This window comes from Tyto alba, unplaced genomic scaffold (genome assembly GCF_018691265.1).
Source record: "Tyto alba isolate M040663 unplaced genomic scaffold, T.alba_DEE_v4.0 Super-Scaffold_9, whole genome shotgun sequence".
Classification (NCBI taxonomy): domain Eukaryota; kingdom Metazoa; phylum Chordata; class Aves; order Strigiformes; family Tytonidae; genus Tyto; species Tyto alba.
This window is the reverse complement of record NW_024881330.1, coordinates 22,169,529-22,190,319: the sequence shown is the minus strand read 5'-3', so window position 1 is coordinate 22,190,319 and position 20,791 is coordinate 22,169,529. Positions and strand designations below refer to the sequence as shown.

General features: G+C 34.7%; 1 protein-coding gene across 49 annotated transcripts in view; it reads left to right on the top strand.

The window, feature by feature from the left end:
- Positions 1-20,791, top strand: part of RIMS2 (regulating synaptic membrane exocytosis 2) — a 483,921-nt gene that overhangs the window by 132,591 nt on the left and 330,539 nt on the right. The window contains exon 1 of one of the 49 annotated variants that reach the window (XM_032988000.2): positions 18,446-19,003. The exons of the other annotated variants lie outside the window; for them this stretch is intronic. Coding sequence (XP_032843891.2) covers positions 18,882-19,003 — 122 coding nt within the window. The 5' untranslated portion in view covers positions 18,446-18,881. Of the gene's footprint in view, positions 1-18,445; positions 19,004-20,791 lie in introns of those variants that run through there. 49 annotated transcript variants of the gene reach the window in all.

Genomic DNA, 20,791 nt, shown 5'->3' with positions numbered 1-20,791 from the left:
AATCATCATGACAGGTTTTTTTTCTTATTTTTAAGTTAATTCTGTGCAGGAATTGAGCTACTCTAGTATGGTAGAGCATTTGTCTAGATAAGTTAATTTCAGGAAAAAATATGGCCACTCAAAATGTCCAAAATAATTGGGAAGTAGCTAAAAAAGTCTTAAATATTTAGAAGTGGTTGTTTACCTTGCATGACGTCAATAATAGAACTAAGTAAGAAGTGAGAACTATATTGTCTCTTTTATTTTTCATCCCAAACACATTAGTTTTGACACAAAAAATAATTTGAAAAGTTAAAAATGATAAAACACTTTTGAAAAAAGTATAGCTGAGACTATGTACTTGGGTTCTTATGGTTCAAATAGGTAAAATGTAATTTTTTATCAAAGTTGTTTGAACATTAGCAGCTTCCTCTGATGTTGCAGCAATCATTACTTGGTTCTCTATATCAAGTATCATATATCTTATCCTGGTCATTTGGAGACAAGTTGGTCACAGAGCAACAGGCAACATTCACTCCTTGAATCTCAAGAACATCAGTGCTATTTCTGTCTTATTCCTTACTATGTCTTTTTTGGTTGTGCTTTTTTGGTTTTCCATTCTTCAGTAGTAATCACCATATTTTTTTTCCTGTTTTCTTTACTAGTGTTATTCTTCATTAAAATAATATTGTTTCAATGATTAGACTAGTATTCTGTTCCCTTGATGTATGCAACAGTCCCATTTGCAATTGATAGATCCCAAACTGTTCAGACAGACAGATCTACCTGATTGTAGATCTTTGACTGATCTGAAATTTGTTGCCTTAAAGAAGTCTGGGATGATTTTGGATTGCACATTCTCCAAGGATGTTTTTCTTATATTGGATCTGGTACAGGAGAGAAATCAAAAACTATTCAGGAGCAAGTTGTACTTACCATCATCAGAACAGTATTCCATTATTAATTTTTTTTCTAGTTCATATCTAATATTTATAATTTGCCTTACAATGCTATTACTGCTTTATGTGTAGTAAAACCATGAAGAATCTGCCTGCAGCAGGAACACCTTAGGATCCAGTGTTAGATTACTTTCAGTAACTGACCGTCTTACATTTGACATTGTTTGAAGTGAGACTAGCATAATTTGTGTTGCATGGAGATTTTATGCTAAGGGCAGTTGAGAAGTAGCCATATGTAGTGGTTTTCACAGATGTAACATTGTGAGCCGAGTATGGATGCTTACGTAGTACAAAGTTAGACTCCCTGAAAACTGCCAAATGATGTGAATCAAAGAAATACAGACTATTACTCTATGTAATTCATAGACTCAGAAGGTCCATTCTGAGGTCTGATGTGCACAGATGGTAGATTTATGGCTGTATGAACTGCAGTTCTTTGATTTGTACTATCCAATTTCACATTAATTCTGGTTTATATTAAAGAGTCCTTTTTATTTTATTTTGATCAAATACATTCATGCATTCTATTGTTCCCAAGACCTATGCTACTCATCATTCAATACATTGTGTTTTCTTTCTAGCAGCAAAATTATTTGAATAGTCATAATCTTTTTCCAGTCATTTTGTAGCAGGCAATCAGCTTGTGAAATGGTTGATTTCTTCATTCCAAAGCCTAAGCCAAAGTAAGTGCTTATAATGTCCTATTAAACTGTGTACAGCATCCTAATGATAAAAGCTGAGGAACAAGGAACCTTAATGCTGATATAAAGCTTTTTTATGTGTCATTCTGCTTGCGTGAATTGTTAGATCTTTAGGTGGTGTTGCCATGCTTGAGTTGTAAAATAATTATTTTTATTGCTCCTGGTAGGATCCATTGTATAGCCATTTCAGTCATTTTCCACATATGAAATCAGTGTTCTAAGTTGTAAATATTTTGTGACATTCCAGAGGTGTTGCTTCACAAATCTTTTTTCTATATATGTGGCATTTCACAATCTTTTTAAGCATTAGCTCTCCTGAAATAAGAAACAACCTATGCATCTTCCCAGTGCAAGGTTATAATGACACAACTATTTCTAATCTAATGCCTATCTGAAATGATGTTGCATAGTTCAGGTAGATGTGAATGATTACCATGATTAAGTGTGGGGTTTTCTTTTTTTTTTTTTTTTTTTTTTTTTTTTCCCCCCTAAACCATCTGGTATGAATTCAAAATGCTTTCCAAAATTTTAGAATTTTAACTTTGGATTTACAATATATATTTGTGGTACATTCTATAAGTGTAAGAAAAGCTGTCCGCAAGGACATAAGACTCAATGCAAAAAAAAAAAAAAAAAGTGAAAATATTGTGAGAAAATTTGTTTTCATGTTTCTTGGGTCAATTTATTATTGCTGCACCTATCAGAGGGTGAGCCATGTCAAAAAAAGAGAATTGGTTCTTGGTGTCTGCAAAGATCGTGGTCTGTAAGATCATGATCTGGAGCAGGACAAAAAATTAAAGCTGCCTGAACCCTTTTCAGATTAACTGTAGGGATATGAGATTAAATAATAAAAACCAGAATGAAAACAGCAAATTGAGAGGGTGAGCAGCTGCAGAGTTGCACAACAGCAGTATTTATTTTCCAGGCCATCAGACACAGATAAAATATATCCTACTTCTCTCTTCCTTCCCTTCTCCTTTCAAAGATACATATGTATTTTGGAGGGTTTATTTTCTATCACCCCTTTTATCTCAGGAAAAGAGGATTTTTATGGTGGTTTCCACGCACTATAGTGGATTTGGAGGATGCATTTTATTCTGAGTAAGAACTGTGAACAAGACTGTCAAGGCTACTTGGGTCTGAAGATGCACGTTTTGTGCATATATTTTTTATGGAATGTGTACACGTTTCCCACATATAAAGGTTTTATTCTATTGCATTACCAATGGCACTAGAATGAAAGTGGTCCCCTGCGTCCCTTAGCTTCCGTTCTTGGAAAGAGTGCCAGTGTGAGTTGGCAGCGTAGGCTCTGTCTTTTGAGACTGCAGTTGGGGATGTCAGGGTGTGAACAGAGAGAAAAAAGAGACCAAAATAAGAGGGAAGAGGAGGAAAGAGGAAAAAGCAGGCGTGAGCTAGCTGAGAAACATCAAAGAGCAGCATGAATTAAATAAATGGAAATGTGTGTCCATCTGTTTCATGTTATATCTTTTTCAAATTGCTCTTCTTTAATTGTTGGATTATGAACAACTGATACTGAGAACATCACTGATGGTAGTTTATTGCAATTTAAAAGATGACAATGTAATGTTAAAGACTCGGTCAATTACATTTCTTTCTGAAAGGCTGAAAACTGGCCATTTCCCAAGATTATCACTATTTTTCTTCTGCAACACTTACGACACAGCACTGTAGTACAGCCTCTGATTTTGATTGTTTCTGAGTACCTGCATTGATAGATCTTTAGTCCTCTTCTTAAAAAAGTGTACAATCTTTACTTGGACCTGTGGAAATTAAGCATATTTGAAAGCAATCTTAAGTAAAATAGAGGCATTTTAACTTTTTTACTTATGTTTTCACGTGTGCTGACATATTTAAAGACAGTGAGAATTATTAAAAGGAATGTATAGAGGCAGTATTTTAAATAAGGGAGTTGGTATCCAGGAGTCAGACTGGAAATGGTATGTGCAGAGTTGTTTGTGTTCAGAAGTATCCGTTAAGAACAACAGTGTCTCTAAACTTTTTAGAATTCTTTATGTGAGAATTAACTGACCTGAATTTTTTTTTTTAACACTGTTGACCACTGCAGTAGAAAAAAATCACAGTTGTTGAGAAAACATAATGATATTCTTTATGAATAAATCTAATACTTCGTACAAGTATTTTGCTGGTTGAGTGTAAAATTGAATCAATAGTCTTTTCCATGCATGACTGCAAAGAGCTGTCACTGACTTTCCCTGGTGCTAGAACAGCATGCAAAATTCGGGCATTAGAGCTACCCTACAATATTTCTAACATATTAACTAAAGATTTAAGTTTAACGGGATTTGAACTGCATCCAAATAAGGTTTTATCTTCATCTTCCTGCTCCTGTTCCATCATTTTTCACCACTTTGATAGTCCTGTCAGAGATGTAAACTGAAACCACTGTCAATCTGAAAACTACAGTCTCAGTTGTTTTGCTTTTGTTTCTTGTGCTATCTTTCATTTCACTGTAAGCTTTGTATGATGCTTGAGGTAATAATTTAGAACTAGTTAGTTTCTTCTTCACAGAACTCCTCTTTTAATTATTTAATTCCTCTAAGATAAAAGTTTAGGGGTGGGGATCAACATTCCACGAGTACTCCAGTTTTCAGGTAGAAACTAAAGCTACGCTTATTTGCTGTCTCCATCTGGAATGACATAAACAGAAAATTAATAGTAATTATGGCCAGAGGAGGCAATAGAAATTTATGGGAAGAGAACCAGAGAAAATGCAGTATTTAATTATTGAAAAGAAGTACCTTGGGTCCAAGAAAGTCATAAATCCTTCAGTGCAGAAGTTTTAATGAAATAATTAGACACTTATGATGAGGATTAAGCTACACCTACTTATGAGGATGAGTAAGGAGTTTGGTACCATGTGTAATGCAGGGTCTCTGTAAGAAGTTCCTGAATGACATTGACATTGTCTTTTAACACCTTAGACTACCTATAGTGGGCATGCTATCTTTCTACCTGTTATTAATAGGTTGCAGTAGGTCATAGCATCTCCATTCTATTCTAACTTCTGGAAAAGAGGAGGAGATTTTCCTCTCCATTACCTTTGCAGAACTGTCTGTCTTCTGAGAAATTAAGCTGCTTGTACAATTCTGTTTGTGTCCTAATGTTGGTTTTGTGGGTCTCCTGCTCATTCACATGAATAGTGACAATGCTGGCACAACATTCAGGACGAGTGCAGCCACAATGTGACTTCATTGTGGCTTTTCTGAGCTTTGCATTGCTTCCTTCCCTCCCTCCCTCCACTTTATTTTCCCCAAAGTAGCAGAACAACCAATAATCTAGTCATTCTTCTTTTTTTTCTGATTATGTTTTATTAAAAGAAATATATATATATATATATTTTTTTTTTTTTTAAAGCCACCCTTCATCTACCTGTAGAATCTGTACTGAGTAGCGTTGGGCCTTTGACCAATGGTAGATACAATTTGGGATCCTTTTTACAGAGCAAACTAATCTGTTTGGAGAAGAGAGAAAGACAAGAGGAAGCTTCCCTAAGTGTAACAGAACTAACCTACCTTAGTAAACAGTCTAAACCTGCTGTGTTTCTTTTCAAACTTTAAAGACTGTTTTAATTAAACACATAACAAAGAAATTACATTCCAGCTTTAAGTGACAATCTGAACTCGGGTGCAATCATTCTCTGCAGTGAGTAAATCTTACGCTGGTTTTAGGGAATTTCACTTTCACAATTTACTGTAGAGTGCCTTCTCAAAAATAATTTCATTGCAACATAATGTTTGTATTTTGCTTACTGCTACTGATTACTCCATTTTTTTCTTAATTATGCATATTTATTGCATACTGTTTTCTGAAAACTAGCACTTACTATTTGACTTTCTCAGTCTAATGCAGAATGAGCTCAGGGAAGTCTTGATAACCAGTGCGGATATTTGGTATCTCTGAAATAGAGTTTGGCCTTCCATTGCAGTGTTATGCTTCCTTATAGTACAGCTGTCTTTAACTGTGCCAAACAACTATTAATAATCTAAATCTGTAAACACAGATCTCAGCTGTATGAGAATATTGAACATTTTTTATTAAGAACTAACTGCAGCTAACATTTATGGAATTAAATGTAGTTTTGCTTTTAGCTAAATTGACCCTGAAAGAAAACAACACCAGAAAAAAATTGAGGGTAGTAGCATTTTGAATATAATTTTTTAAATTAATGAGGCCAGTACCTTTCTGGGTTGAGCATGTCTTTTTAAAGTGCTGTTTTGTTGACCTTGCACAAACATGAATGTTAGAGCTCACTGTGTGTTCATAATCCTTAGTTGTGCTGTGCTCTATTCTTTGGAGGCTAATTTCTCATCAGAAGTATAAATAACAGATTTGTTTAAATTTAATATTTACAAAATTGGTGTGTAAAGGTGAATAAGTTACATCTGTGGAGTGCAGCCGAGGAGAATTTAATAAAGGACTCTGCTAACTCAAGTTTGTAGTTTCTGGCAGCAAAGTGGTTCTGGAATCTGCAGGAGGCAATTCAATGAATGGCCTTTTATTTTCATACTTTTCACTATAGCTATATAGACTGAATTAAAATAAAAAATGTGAATGAATAATTGTTATTAGTACAAATTCTTTCTTTGGCTCTTTCTTTGTACCTCTGGAAGTCACAGATAGAGCAATCACTTCTGTAGTGCAATTCAGTCGTCATTTATCTTTTACATGGCACGTTTAATAATTTTAGTAAATGTCAATCTATGTTATTGTCAGATCTGAGGAAAAAAAGTAACTAATAATTAATGTAATAGGAACAGGGTGACCATATTTCCATAATTGAAAACTACATTATTAAGCAATACCATTTTGTTTTCTACCTTGTTTTTAGCATGATTATTCTGTTTCTTTTTCTGCTGCTTCTTCAAGACAAATCCTTGTTTGTCCCTTTGTTTACTTTGGAATCTCTCTAGTTACTTTTATTTTTTTTTTTATTAGCTCTTTTGTGTATAATCATCTCTTTCTCACTGATGTGAATTCTTACCAAACTCTGGCTAGACATTGGAAGCGTTTTCAAGGATATACCCATGGTATTCCTTCACTTAAAGACAGACATTCTTTTCTTCTCTTCTCTTCTCTTCTCTAACCTGGTTCTTTTTCCTTCCCCTACCTCTAGCTCACCTCTATTTCCAACAATTCTGCAACCATTCATAAGTGTCCTTTCAGATCTGTGGTAAAGCAAGTCAATACTCCTCTCCCAAGCTTTGAGAAATCTAAATTTTGTGCCTTTCAGTAAAAACAGGTATCACTGCATCCTTTACTAACCAAAAGGAAGCCAGCCACAGACATTTTAAGGGAATAGTTACCTGTTCCAACAAAGTAGTGCAGTACAATGTCATTTCAAGTTAAGCAGAAATTGTAGGTGACCTGAAGTCAGTGACTCTTAACCTGGAGTTTTAAAATCCAAGGTAATCTCTATCTATGATATGCAGTGGGTTGTGTATTTACAACTTGTTCTGACATCTCTGCATTGTTTGGCATTGTGCCCTGTAATCATGCCTGGATGTTTCAGAAAATGACGTCAGAAAGAGCCTATTTCTGCAGCACTGGGCTTACTGGAAATGCTGGTAAGGACCTCAGTCAATCATTCTCCTAGAATAACAGGAGATTAAGTTGCTCCAAACACAGTTTTCCCAATTTATGGTCCAGTGTTTTGTCAGCTGATACTACATACTTGAATGGGTCCCTAGATGTAGTTTATCTGCCAAATTAAGTTTATATTATGCAGCTTGTAATAGGATGAACCATGAACTTTGCTGCAGAAAACCCGTTTTCTTTGGCAAGAAGAAAACAAGGGCAACAGTAATTATGGTAATACTTTGATAGATAGCAATGCATTTTAGCTGCAAGAGTTTTTATTCTGTAATGACTTTGTGAAAATCCTGGACTTTAAATGATAGACTTCCTGGATGATCACTTAAAAAAAAAAAAAAAAAAAAAAAAAGAAAAAAAAGCCATCAAGGCAGATGAGAATAAAGCAGAAAGCATCTGATTTTCTTTATAATTCCAAATAAACTAGGAAGCTTCAGAGGGACATTGCATTCTGAAGTTCCAAGTCAGTGCACAAACCCATTTTTTTTTCCCAGAGGTAGATTAATTTTAATTAAATCTTGTTGACTCTGGAATGAGGTGCTGGGATGACGAAAATGGACCAGCCTCAGCTGTATCTTTATGCTCCAGTTAGAACTGAGAAAAATATTTAAGCTAGAAGAGGAATCACAGTTCGTTCAACAATCTCACCTCTTGAATATGAAAAATTTGACAACTCAACAGTTAGTTCAGCAATTTCATCTCCTCATGATGCTGAGATAATTGCATTTTATTCTAAAATGGACATATAATGATTCATCTTCCTGTACCATTCATTAACACAGATTGGAACAAAAAGGAATTATTGAAAGAAAGCCAATTTCACTTGGGTTTGCATTTCTTAAAAAACTGTATATTTTGAGTGCTTCCCATGTCTTGAAGCTCAAGTAAATAGAAGGATTGGAGAATTTATTTTCATTTAGGAAATATGTATCAATATTTGAAGCAAGAAATCAGATCTTTGAATAAAGTAAAATTGAAAGCACAAATAATTTAATTGCTACTCAGCAGATTTTTTTTTTTTTTTTAATGCAGAGATTCTTCCCTAAATGAGATTGTAAATTATAAAGAACTAGAGAATCAGAGTAAAAAGGAAAAGAGGAAGATATGTCACTTAGTGGAAAAGGGAGGAATATTCTGTAGATGAGACTCACTCAAAAAAGCTTTGCAGCTTTGGATATTAAGGCCAGTACTGATAGTGTCTCAACTACTTCTCCTCAACTAATTTGTTTTGGATGATGATAGACTATATTGCAGTAACGACTGATGCACTGGCGTAGATCAGGACCATAAATTCCTACCTACTTTAATTCTTCACTCCTCCTTCAAGTAATTAAGAGCATTTATAAGAATGCTGTGTCCCATTTGTAGATATTCATAAAAGCTGTCAGTTATTTTCAAAGTTAGGCCTGGTGAAGCTAACTAAACCAGGAGATTTCCCTCAAGACAAGTATTTTAAATTTCATGCTCTATGTGGCATATGGGTACTTCTTTTGGAAGCATTTTTTTCTCTCAGAAAATGAGATTTATTTGGAAATTTATACAGTGGTGTATCACCATGTATCACGAAGCCTTACAGTTATGATAACAATCAATTATGAAATTAACCCTAAACCTCTCCCTGAAGCTTTTAAAGTAATGACCAGCACTGATTTTTCTCCACTAACTTAAAGCTCCAGTATTAAATGGAAATCTTTTCAAAGTAAAATATTTATGGTGCCTTAACGCTTATAAAACCCAGGCTCCATGACACTGTCAGAGGAAATGAATTCCAGAGGTGTGTGATCATCAGGAAAATATTCTTCTGATATTCCAGTCAGCTGAAGATAGGAGTAACCCAGGAGACCATAAATCTTATAATGACATGAAAGGAAGACAAATTAGTCTCTTTGAACTCATTCCCAAGATATGGAAGGCTCCAATTTTTATCCAGTGTACTGAATAGCACAAATTAATAAACAATCCAGTACATAGATGTGTTCTCTTAGCTTCTGTTTCACAAAATGAAAAGGCTAATCTTAATCTTCCTGTCATCTGGAGAATGATCTATCTTCTAGTTTACACATATATTAGCCTTTGTTTCCATCACAGATCACCTGGACACATTGACACCCAACACAAATTTGGAGATCTTTTAAAGTCCAAATCAGTCATCTGAAAGTAGAAATACTGCAATAAGTCTCTTGAGATATTTTCCAGGTGACAGAAAAGGAATTTCTAAAATTAATTAAACTCCCAAGTTCACATGGAACAAGAGCCAACTTCTGCAATGTATAACCACCATGGACTTCAAGATCAATGTAACTGTTACTTTCTTCACATAATAAGGGACTTTATGGTCAGTCTGCTCACCCAAAGAAGTGTTTGTATAAAGGATCTCATCCGAAGAGGGTAACTGTATTTCACAAAGAGAACATAATCTCTTTACCTGAGTGTGCATATTTAAATCATTACTATGCTGGGTGCATTTATGTTCTTGGTAATCATCAGTGGGATGTTGTAGGATTTGATTTATGCTGTCTGCTTTGTGCTAATTATGTATTCTCTTAAACTGGTATCATTTGAGGATAAGGGATATAAGTATGAACAGCCTGTGAGCACTGAGGAAATCAACTCTCACCTTGAATACGCCGTCCTGAGGCGGAGAGGAGACAGATGTCTGAAAACTGTTAGTCCATATATTTTCAACTTCTGTTTTTAGTATTTTACATTATTAATCATGCATAATGCTTTGTTAGTAATATTTTAGATCACCTTTTGTTTTTTTGAAAGGTGGCAAATGATAACTTTTGATGAAAGTGAAGAACAGAAATCTCTTCTGGAGCAGATAAAGGTTTCAATGCATTATTTCAAAAATCAATCAAATCTTTGTTCTAGGCCAGCAGTTCTTGACTAGTGAGAAACATCTCACTGGTGAACCATCCAGAACTGCAAATGAGGCATAAAGTAGGATTCATGTACTGTAATGAGGAGGTGCAAAGAAATATCAGTTGATTGTGAGTCAGCTGAAGGTAAAATTTGTTGAAATATACTACTCTAAACCACACATTCTGCAAGGTGCAGCACCTACTGCACAGCGAGCCTGCCTTATCAATGTCTATTACACATACTCCTTTGCTTATTCAACCAGACTGTAACAGCTTTCTGTTTCTGTCAGGTAATGCAGCTATTCCTATAGTCAGGGAAATGAAGTCTCAGTTAGACCTTTTCTAACTCTCATTGACTGTTTCTTCCATCTTAACAGTATTGATTTAATACTTTTAAAAATATTATTTATGTATTTTATACCACATGTATGAACATGCACAAATGTATATATTAATACTAAAACCTTAGTATGCATAGCCTTTACAGTAAGCTGACAGACACTGTGAGGAAAGTGGAGAACTGATTATAGGATCATTCTATGACCCAGAATTTACAGACATTATTTTGTGGAGAAAAACAGATGTCTTTCTCCTGTAGGAAGCCTACGAGTCCTGCAGACATGAAACAAAATTAGCAGTATGTATGAATTATTTTAGTACAGACTAGAAACATGGTCTTGCAGGTTGAAGAAGTAGTTTCTACATTTATTAGACAAATAGGTTGGTTTCTGTTTGCCAAATGCTATTTCTGCCCCGGCAGCTTTTTAGATAAATTATGTTTTAGGTCAGGGCAGTGGGTTAAAAAAGACTTATCCCTAGATTTTAGGGCTTCTCTTTTAATATGGGAGATCTGCCATCAACAGGAATTTTGCTAGAAAACATGCAGATCCATAAAATGACTGGGACAATGCATGGGTAGGAAAATGAGAGAGAATGTGCACACCTGGGTTTTATTCTGACATGGTGTCAGAACACAGCCAAGGCAGGAACTGGAAAGTGTTCTCAGATCCAGCAATAGAAATGCAACCACAGAGTTATATTCATACCTCCTAAATAAGGTACTTAGACAAGCATAAGAACACTTCATTAAACCTATTTTTGGGCACTCATGCAATTATCGGTCACATGTTTTTTTTTTTTTAATATGCTACTCTTTCTCTCTATTGATTATACAGGAAGAAAAGGATGGCTAGGATTCTAAACTATGCACCTTAGTCATCTATATTTAAGTGGAATGAATCTGGGTGTCTCTCTTAATAACTTCAGGCAATGATTCAGACAATCTAAATTCAACCTCTGAATTTGCCTAAAATCAATTACATCTTCATTTTAAAGCATAGAATTCCCTAAACGAGGAATATTTAGAAATACCCAGATTTGGCAAGTGAAACAAGAACTAGGCACTGGAGCTTTGTTGTGGACCAGAGATAGGCAGCAATGAATTTAGTGTTCAGAATTGTTTTTGTGAACATGTCACGTACCATATAATATTATTATCAAAATGGAAAAATCCAAAGTACCTTATTCCTCTTGTGCTGGAAATAACCCTCAAACACTGTATAATTTCATGTTTTTAAGTCACAAGGTGCAGTTTGTGCCTCTTCTTTATTGTGTGGTGTGACCTAGCAATGGAAGCTTTTTGTTTCACCATGTTGTATATATTGTGTAGTATTCAGAAAAGTGAGGACAGAGATAAGAAAAATAATTATAATTAAACATTTAATGTAATTATTTTCAAGTATTCTATGCCTTGTCATATTTAAATAAAATTTCCCATATTGCCTTCTACTAGTGTATTAAAGAGAATTCGATGGAGAGGTTTGAGTAGCCATAATCTATATTGAGCTAAGGAAATTAACCAATATGTCAAAGTTATTCACGTTAAAGATAGTTTAAAAATAATTATACTGGGAGGAATACTTGATTCTGAGGCATATCTACCGATTCATTTCAAGAAGTAATACTGTCATGTTGTAGTCTATCATCATTAGTAACAAAAGGATTTTAAATGATAATTTCCGTATTTTCCTTGTCCAATTTATTTGGGTTTTTTCTTATATTTTACTCATCCTGGAATGTGCAGTTTATATGGTCAGTGCCAGTTTTTGTATGTGTCCATACTAGGCCTAACAGCAGGATTTCCCAAGTGAACATATGGCACATTTCCTAGTATCTGCATAAGGAGCAAAATCAGACCTATCATTGTGTTATCTGAGTTTTTAAAAAACATAGATTTTTTTTAACACTGAAACTATTTATGATAAACAAGTCATCTGACATTTAACTTTTTCCTTTAACAAATTTAGAATTTAATTAAGCCATAACTAGTCAAAATAATATAAAATCTCAGCTTGCAAACATTTTATTTGTAAAATGTATTCTTTCCAAACTAGTAAGTATGTAGGTAAAATCTTATGTTGAACTTGCTACCTTTTTGAAAGTTTTAAAGCCATACTAATCAGTGGGTCATGATTATTTCTGTCATTTACTTAGACCATGATGAGATGCAGGGAAATTAATTGTTTGGTCTCATCACAGAACTTCAGCACACCTAATTAGGGACAGCTGGCACTTTCCTGCTTAGGAAGTCCAAAGCTGATCCAGAATCTCTGATTAAGACTTGGCCTTTTGGGCTGGTGTAGTCTGTAGTCCTTGACTTCCTTGGGAATCTATACATGTCACGATTAATTTGGTCTTTCTTTAAAAAATAGACATTTGATTGCCTATTTCCCCCCCTGACTTGATGTCGTTAGTTCTGAGAATTTTCAGAGATGGGATTACCCATATTCCTGTGAAGGTGGAAAATGTAAACTGACAGTTTATCTTCGTATTTTATCCTGAATGTAAGTAGATTAATCAGAGTGTCCTCTTAGCCATTCAGTGTTGTGGTACTTGCTGGGTGAGTTCACGACTGAGGAGCAGTGCACAGACTGCTTCCACTGGCACTAGAGCAGTTCCAGTATTTGGAAACGTGCTAGAGGCGTAGTGCTGAACTGCGCTTTTGGGCCTTGATCCAGCGACTATTGGCATGCAGTGTTATCCCTGATTTTGCTGGAATTAGGCTACTAAACAGTTGCTGCAACGGGGAACGGTAGCTCAACAGACTTTGGAACAGCAAAGTTCTAGTACCCTAAACACAGCAAGTTAGAGAACGGGTCAGGGCTCACACATCTTATCTGGAGCACTGACGTTATTCTTATCTGTAACCGGAACCATATCACTTAAGCTTCATTTCCTAAAGTATTTAATAGATAATGTACTTACAAGGTTTGTGATGATTAACTAGTTTTTGTAAAGCTCGTTCTAAGGATATATTATCATTATTTCATTGTTTGGTATTACTGCTGGTGGAACAGGAGATAAACTTTGGTGAGTCCTTTGTGCATGGGATACTATTAGCAAATCTAATGGAAACTGAGGGGTGAGGGAGTTCAATACAATAGAGAGAGACGGTTCCATGAGCACTAGAATCAATACAGCCTATAATGGTGTCCCATGTTTTTCTATCCTATTTCTTCTGTGATGTGGTGGAGGTTCACAATAACTTAAGCACCTTTTCCTATCATTTAATAATTTTGTCAAACTTATGATGGTAATGATGTGGCTATTTACTGATCATATTCTGACTGTCTTTCTACTGCCAAAGTCAATAGATAATGGCTCAGTTCTACCCACCCTTCCTCTGCGTGCACTGACTTGGGTCTTTCTCCTCCTATGATGATGCTGATTTTCACAAAGCTTGCTGGAATGTAATTGGTTTAATATTTATGCCCCTATGAAATTAACCAGTCTCCTTAAGTATATTAATCAAGGTGATAAATGGTAATATGGACAGAAAAATTGATAAACAGATTGTCCAGGTTTCTAAATCTCATATCCTTGGTTTAAAGTCTGTAACTTGGTCTAAAAGGAGAGTATAGATTACTATTAAGTGGCTAAATGGGAGGAAGATGAGGAAGGACATTGAAAAGAATTATATGACTATAGATAGAATGCCTCAAAAATGAAAGTAAGGAAACAGGGAAATGTGGAAGATGATACTGAGATAAAAATGCAAGCAAGAAAAAACAGTATTTATGGTTGAACAAGAGGATGAATTTACTTTCTTTTACATTACTGTACTTTCTTATTGGATATTTTCTGTAACATGCTTTGGTCTCTTAGCTGGAATTTCAATATCTTCCTTTGTAGATCTGTGACCTGACTGTCAGGGAATAAAATCAGTATCACTTTTCCTTTCTCAATTAATGTTTAACTCAGTGAATTAAATAGTTCCTTCAATATTTAATTATTTTATGGGCGAGAGAACAGCCTCAAAAGCAAAGACAAATTCCCTTTGGAATAACCAACTGGGTGTTGATGAGGACTTTGTGGACATATTTAAAGAAGCCAGAAGAGAAACTCGGTACTTGGTTTTCCATGTTCCCAGACACTGTTCTAACTGCCAGACCTCCTGTAATAAAAAGAAGGGTGTGTTTTGAATGACTGCTCAGGCACCAGCTCGAGGAGAGGATTCATTATTACAATTCTTGGGCAGAGACTGATGCTTCACTACAGCCTGGATTTAGGTACTTTTATCCTTTTGGGGTTGGGGCTTTATCTGCATCCCTCTCTTTATTATTTCCTATCCTAGATATTCAGAATACTGACTTCTATGACTCCTATTATGTGATTAAATTTACAGTTGTAGATTTTGCCTTGGTTCTTGCTAAACTCTAGTGAGGCTGAACCTTTGAACTCTGATGTGATGAAATACGAATTAATGTATGCTTTACCCCAAAAGAAAGTTTGGTTGCATTTTCCTTGCGGTAGCGAAGTGAAATGTCCACCCTTAAATGTAATTTAAGTTAGTCCTTTAACATCATGTCCCACCTTGGAGCATCAGTTTGCTAACCTGACCCAAAATGAGTAGTCTTATAAAGTCTAATAATATAACACCAACCCATGTGCAAGGCTGCTGTTGTTAATTTACTTGTCTGAAAAGCATTTGTTCAAATGTTTTTTCTTTTTGAAATGACACAACTTAAACAGGATTTTTTAATCCTAAATATTTAGCTAAATGCTTTGGTAAGAGCGTATTGGAGAGCAATGGTAGCTACATTCCAGGTATTTATGTGCTGTTAATTACCAAAATTTATTTAGTGTCTAGATGAAAAAAATTGGACGTTTGGCTTCCTGTACATTTAAAAAAATCCCTTTCATACCCTCAAACTCCAAGTGACTCATCGCTACCATTTTTTTTGTGATTTCGTCAAAATATGCTTGCATAATACCCAGCAAATTAAAATGGCATTGAATCCAAAATTGTACTTGATAGTATCTTTTATCACAGAACAATCTTTGCCTTATGAGCTGTATATGAGCTGTAATTTATAGCTTTAATGAGGTTGCATGACTTTACCTTGTTTAAGCTACAACTTTCTGTGAAATGTCTTTTCTGTATAGCTGTAATTAAGAAGTGATGCCTGTAAGTAATATTTGTACATATTATCAACTTTCTTTATGTAATAGGTTTTCCTCAAGAGCTTTCTGAATTTTAGAATCAAGTTCAAATAAGTTTAATCATATTTGGAATATAAATGTTTTATATAAATTGAAAAATACCCATACATACTTGGGAGCTTCTAGAATAACCTTCCTTCCAAACTACTTGTAGCTGGAGGATTTTTATTAAGATTCAGTTTGGCTAGAGAAATAGGTATCTGTATGGATCTCAGTGTAGCCTGGTTTAATGGATCCAATGATGCTTTCCCAGGCTTGTCTTTTCATTTTGAAATAGGCTGTCAGCCATGTCAGGTAGTTGCTTAGACTATCTGGTACCAATTTTTCCCATTCTGTGCAATATCTTTAAAGCATTTTGCGTTCATGTCTATGCAATCCTTTGTAAAGCTGGTGCAGAAATGAAATTTATTATTATTAAAACATAATTGGCAAGAGTAAATATATATATGCAAGTATAAATACATGAAATACTATAATAAAAATCACTACCAGAATTATTTGAATCAGGCCCTGAAATGTTAGGAAATGCCAGAATCAGAAGTGCTTGAGTAGTGTGTGGCTTCCATAGTGCGTGTTGAAGTATTCAAATAAGGGTGTTTTGGAAGAAGCAGCCTGTGTATATAGGACCTCTTTTTCTTCTAGTATGAATATTGGATCAGGCAGAGTGAGTGACCTGAAGAAGAGAAAAGGAGATCTCAAGTGTATGGAAGTTAAATATCAAATGGGTGGGGAAAAAAAAAATTCCTGCTTTTTCCAGAATTCTTATGTGAGGCTTTTAATCTGGAAGTGCTGAAGATATAATTTCCTAAACCTTAAAAATGACATTACATTGTTGTGTCCTTCACCACTGGGAATTTTTTAATATAAAAAGTACTAACACATTTGAAGATCACTAACAGAATTAAATGAAAAATTTAGACGTTTTAAATTCATCTCATTTTGTCAGTAGTTTTAGGACAATTTTACAAAAAAAGAATGTATGTCATAGCTTCCATTGTAAATATCGGAAAATGAAGATGTAGAAAGGTGAATGTCAAATGTTCAGGCTTTGGTTGCAACTACAGGAGCATTTTGATTTGATGAGCATTCATAAGACACACAATAAAATGGTGATATAATTGAAATATATGAAGAAATATTGGTCTTGTACCTGCTCCATGGTCAACATTGCCTCTGAACTGCTAAGTGGTGCATATAAGACTAATAATTATTTGAATAACTTGAATCATTAGTAACAATTTATTCTGTTTCTTGCAGAAGATACAAAAATTTTGTCTTTTTGATAGAATGAATGTAAAGGCAAATTATTTTATATGACAAATATGAATTCTCTGTTATGTAGGCAAGGTGGTTACCAAGTAGTAAGTTTTCATTTTATTGTATGAGGGTAGCCATCAATATTCATTTGCTCCTATTCCAGGATCTCAACAGTTACCAGCTTTGCCATACATATAGGCTAGTACTTTTTCCACAAATTGTAATACATTTCTCAAATACAGATGTTTCCATGATGCACAGTATGCTATAGGCATAAAAACAGATATTAAAAACTATTTTGTGTAGTACTTTGTAGGTTTTCACATGAGTTTTGGGAACAGTTTTATTAGCAGATATTTTCTCGATTAGTTTTTTTGGTTTTGTTTTTTTTTTTTTTTAATATTTAATACATGTGTTAGTAGAGAGTCTTCTAGATCTCTTTTAGAGGGGCCTGGAGATGAATTTGTTCCTATTTCTTTTTCTGTTTGAAAAGCTGACTTGTAGCTGCCATCCTTCTGGCCAAAGAAGCCTGGATGGATACTCCCTTTGGAGCACATCAATACAACACTTTAATTAGCTGGAAGGTTGCTTATTCCCATATCTTCTGGGATTAAAATCGCTTTCAGTGGAAGAGCTTTAATAATGGCCCTCATTTTTTGTTGGTTTATTTGGAGATTTTGTAATTAGTATTAAGATGTTAAAAGCTGTGGATAGAAAATGAGATATTCTAAGGAAAATCTTTTTAATTGTTATTTTTCAATTTGACAATGATGGACTTTATTATGTAATGTTATGTAATGCCATCCTCTGGCACAAGCATTGAAAGAAAAGAGGAAAAATATGTTTTGTAGTCAGGGATACTTATTTTCTGTACATTTAACGTTACTCACTGTGCATGTTATGCTGCAGAATCTCACTGTGTTCTGTTAAATGACTGATTCTGCTTCTTGCTCTTTGACTTCCTGTACTGTATGTGCACTGGGCACGTAGAATCCTAAGACAGTGGGTTTTCCTGGAAGCAGACAGATATGGAGCACCCAAAGAAGTGATTGGTTCTCTTTGGTTCCATCACGGCTGATTGTGTGCAATAAACTTTTAAAAGGTGCTGAAGATTTCTTATTTTGAACTGTAGTACATATATAATGCAGCCATTCCTTTCAGTGATTTTCCATGATTGCTTAATAAACCATTGCTTTGATGCTGTATGTAACAGTACCTAACAGAGTAGTTACGTATAGAATGTATACTGTTTTGTACAGTCATGAATTGATGTTACATTTAAATGTTTGCGCTGAAAAACCTGTTATCTCATGTAAGGTGTGGTATAGCTTTTCAGATATGAGACAAAAGGTCTATTGTTACAGTCTCAGTGCTCTATGTTATTTATTATACAAAGAATATTTTTAGAGTGGTCTCTCTGTCCTGTAGCACTGCCTTTACATTTAAAAAAAATAAAAAAGACCTACATACACGGTCACTGATGTTAGTCATTTTTACAGGGGAGGGAAGGAGGAGGGGAAGATGCAGAAATCCTCCTCCTCTTAGACAGTAGTAACAGTGTGAGGATGCCTTGTCCTCATTTTTTTTACTTCTGAGATTTTATTGCTGGCAGCCAGATGTGCTGAAACTCCTGACGACAGCATCTATTCGCTGGGTGTTTTTAATAGGCTTAGAGAAATATGAGTAGAGTACATGAAAGCAGCTCAGCTTCACACTTCGGCTGGGAATGCCCAAAAAGCTTACTGCTGTTTAGAATTCTTGCTACAGTCAGGAGAAAGCTGCACGGGTGCTAAATCTTCTACGACTGAATTAGAAGAATAATGACTGTACAATTAACTATCAGCCCCTGCTCATTTAGGCACAGTTTTTACAGAGATCAGGAGAAATATGGAACTTGATTGGCATGTTTGCATTTGATGGTGTGTGCAAAATAGATGACTTTTAAGACAGGTGGTGAAGAAAAATAGAAGGGAAGGAAACAGAGAAAAATGCAGTTTGAGACACTGCGCCAGGTCTGCAATTCTGTTTTATCTCATTTTCATGGGGTTTTCTCATCCCCTCCAAATATTTTACAAAATGATCTTTTTGGACAAACGTTGAACAACACTAGGTGAGTAGAAATGAAGCATTTTTGCCTTACCATTTCTATGCTTAGGCTGATAGTAATCTATTTGCATGTTTTTCGGATGGGTACTTTTATATTTGCTCTCTCAGATATTAGTATTTTTATGATAGCAGTGAGTCTCTTCTGTTGGTGCTTTTATGTTTTATGTAAGGATTTAAATGAGAACTCAATCTGCAGAAAGGAAGCCAGCAGATGGAATAAAATATTTAAGATGGTTATGTATCTTTCAAATACATTAGCTACCATTAGAAGATAGCATTATTAGCTATGATCCTTAAAGCATATTAAATATTCATAAACAAATTTGTCTGAGAAAATGATTTCTATGTGGATGTGGCAGTGAAAGGATTAAATGCTCAAAGATGTGTCTGTTTAACCATATATAATTTGTTGGAAGATGTAAATTAGTAGTCCTGCATACCATTTGCAAAATAGGCAGAAAGCAGTTTCTTATTTTTAGAAGACTTAGATTCTGTGTGTGATGCTTTTCAATAATCTTTTTAACTGGCCAAATTATAGCTGATCAGTGGATGCTTTGCAGCAGGTCAGTCAGCTCTGTAGGCTATCCTTTTATGAATAGCTATTGTTCTGTGGGAATTAGAAATGATAGGGAGAAGTTGTCTATTGGTGTGAGATGGTTATTAAATTGGTTTCTTGGGATTTTTTATGGGGGTTAAACTGAATTAATAATGACTCATTTTCGTGGCATTATTCAGTAAACATACTATAATGGTGATGTTTAGAACTTTTTCATACTGCTATTAAATATTAGCAGTAAAAATGTTTAAGAATTTTATCTAAAAGAGTGTGAGTGCAGATCAGGGAGAAAAAGAATCCTATAGATTTTTATAAAAATAGTGCATTGATGGAAACATTCTGGAAAAAGGGTAGAAGTAATATTGCAGAGACTATATCCAGAATTTTAATCTTCTCTGTATCTGTGGGAGAAAACCCTTTTAAATGGGATATTATTTCTTAAATACAGTGATATTTGCACTTAATACTTCAGAAAACTGTTTCCATTTTATCTCCCAGAATATTGTTGTAAGGATTCTCTCCCTTACTGCTGGTGCTTCTTTCGTAAATATTTTAATATTTACTTAATGTTGCTGTTTTCAAGTTTTGCTGTCTTGGTTATGAATTTCTAATCAGGCCTGCAAAATTATGGAGGTAGCTTTAGTAATCATATTCACTTTGATGAATTAAGATTTTTTTAGATCTATATGAAATCTGTAGTCAGTGGGATTTTTCTTACATCCCTTTGGTGTACTGTGAAATCTTTGAAGCTCTACAAAATGGAGCAATAATTTATGTATTATCAACCATGATTGTAAAACAGTGCCTATTTCCAAGTGCATAGTTTCAGGCCTACAGCAACCAACAAAGCCCTTAGCAACTGTTCTAATCAGCTATGAACCAAGTCCTGATTCTCTGGATCTGTTTGTGCAGATCAAAGTGCATGCTTTTTGAAGAACAAGCTGCATGCTTTTTGTTAATTTTTTTTTACAGATAGATGTGCATGGTGTGTTCAGGTGTGCATTTTGCTTGTAAGTCTCTGGCAGAAGCTGCATATGGTATCAGTTTCAAATCAAAAGATATCAAAGAATGATTTTATTGCATTCGCTGTGCCTGAAATTTAGAATTATATTTATTCTAGAAGAATGACCAAAAAAAAAAAAAAGGATTGTTAGGAAACCCAGCCTCCTACCTAGTATGGGCTGTCTTATTTAGGATGAGAATATTTCTATATTTATAAGGAGCAATGTTGTGCTT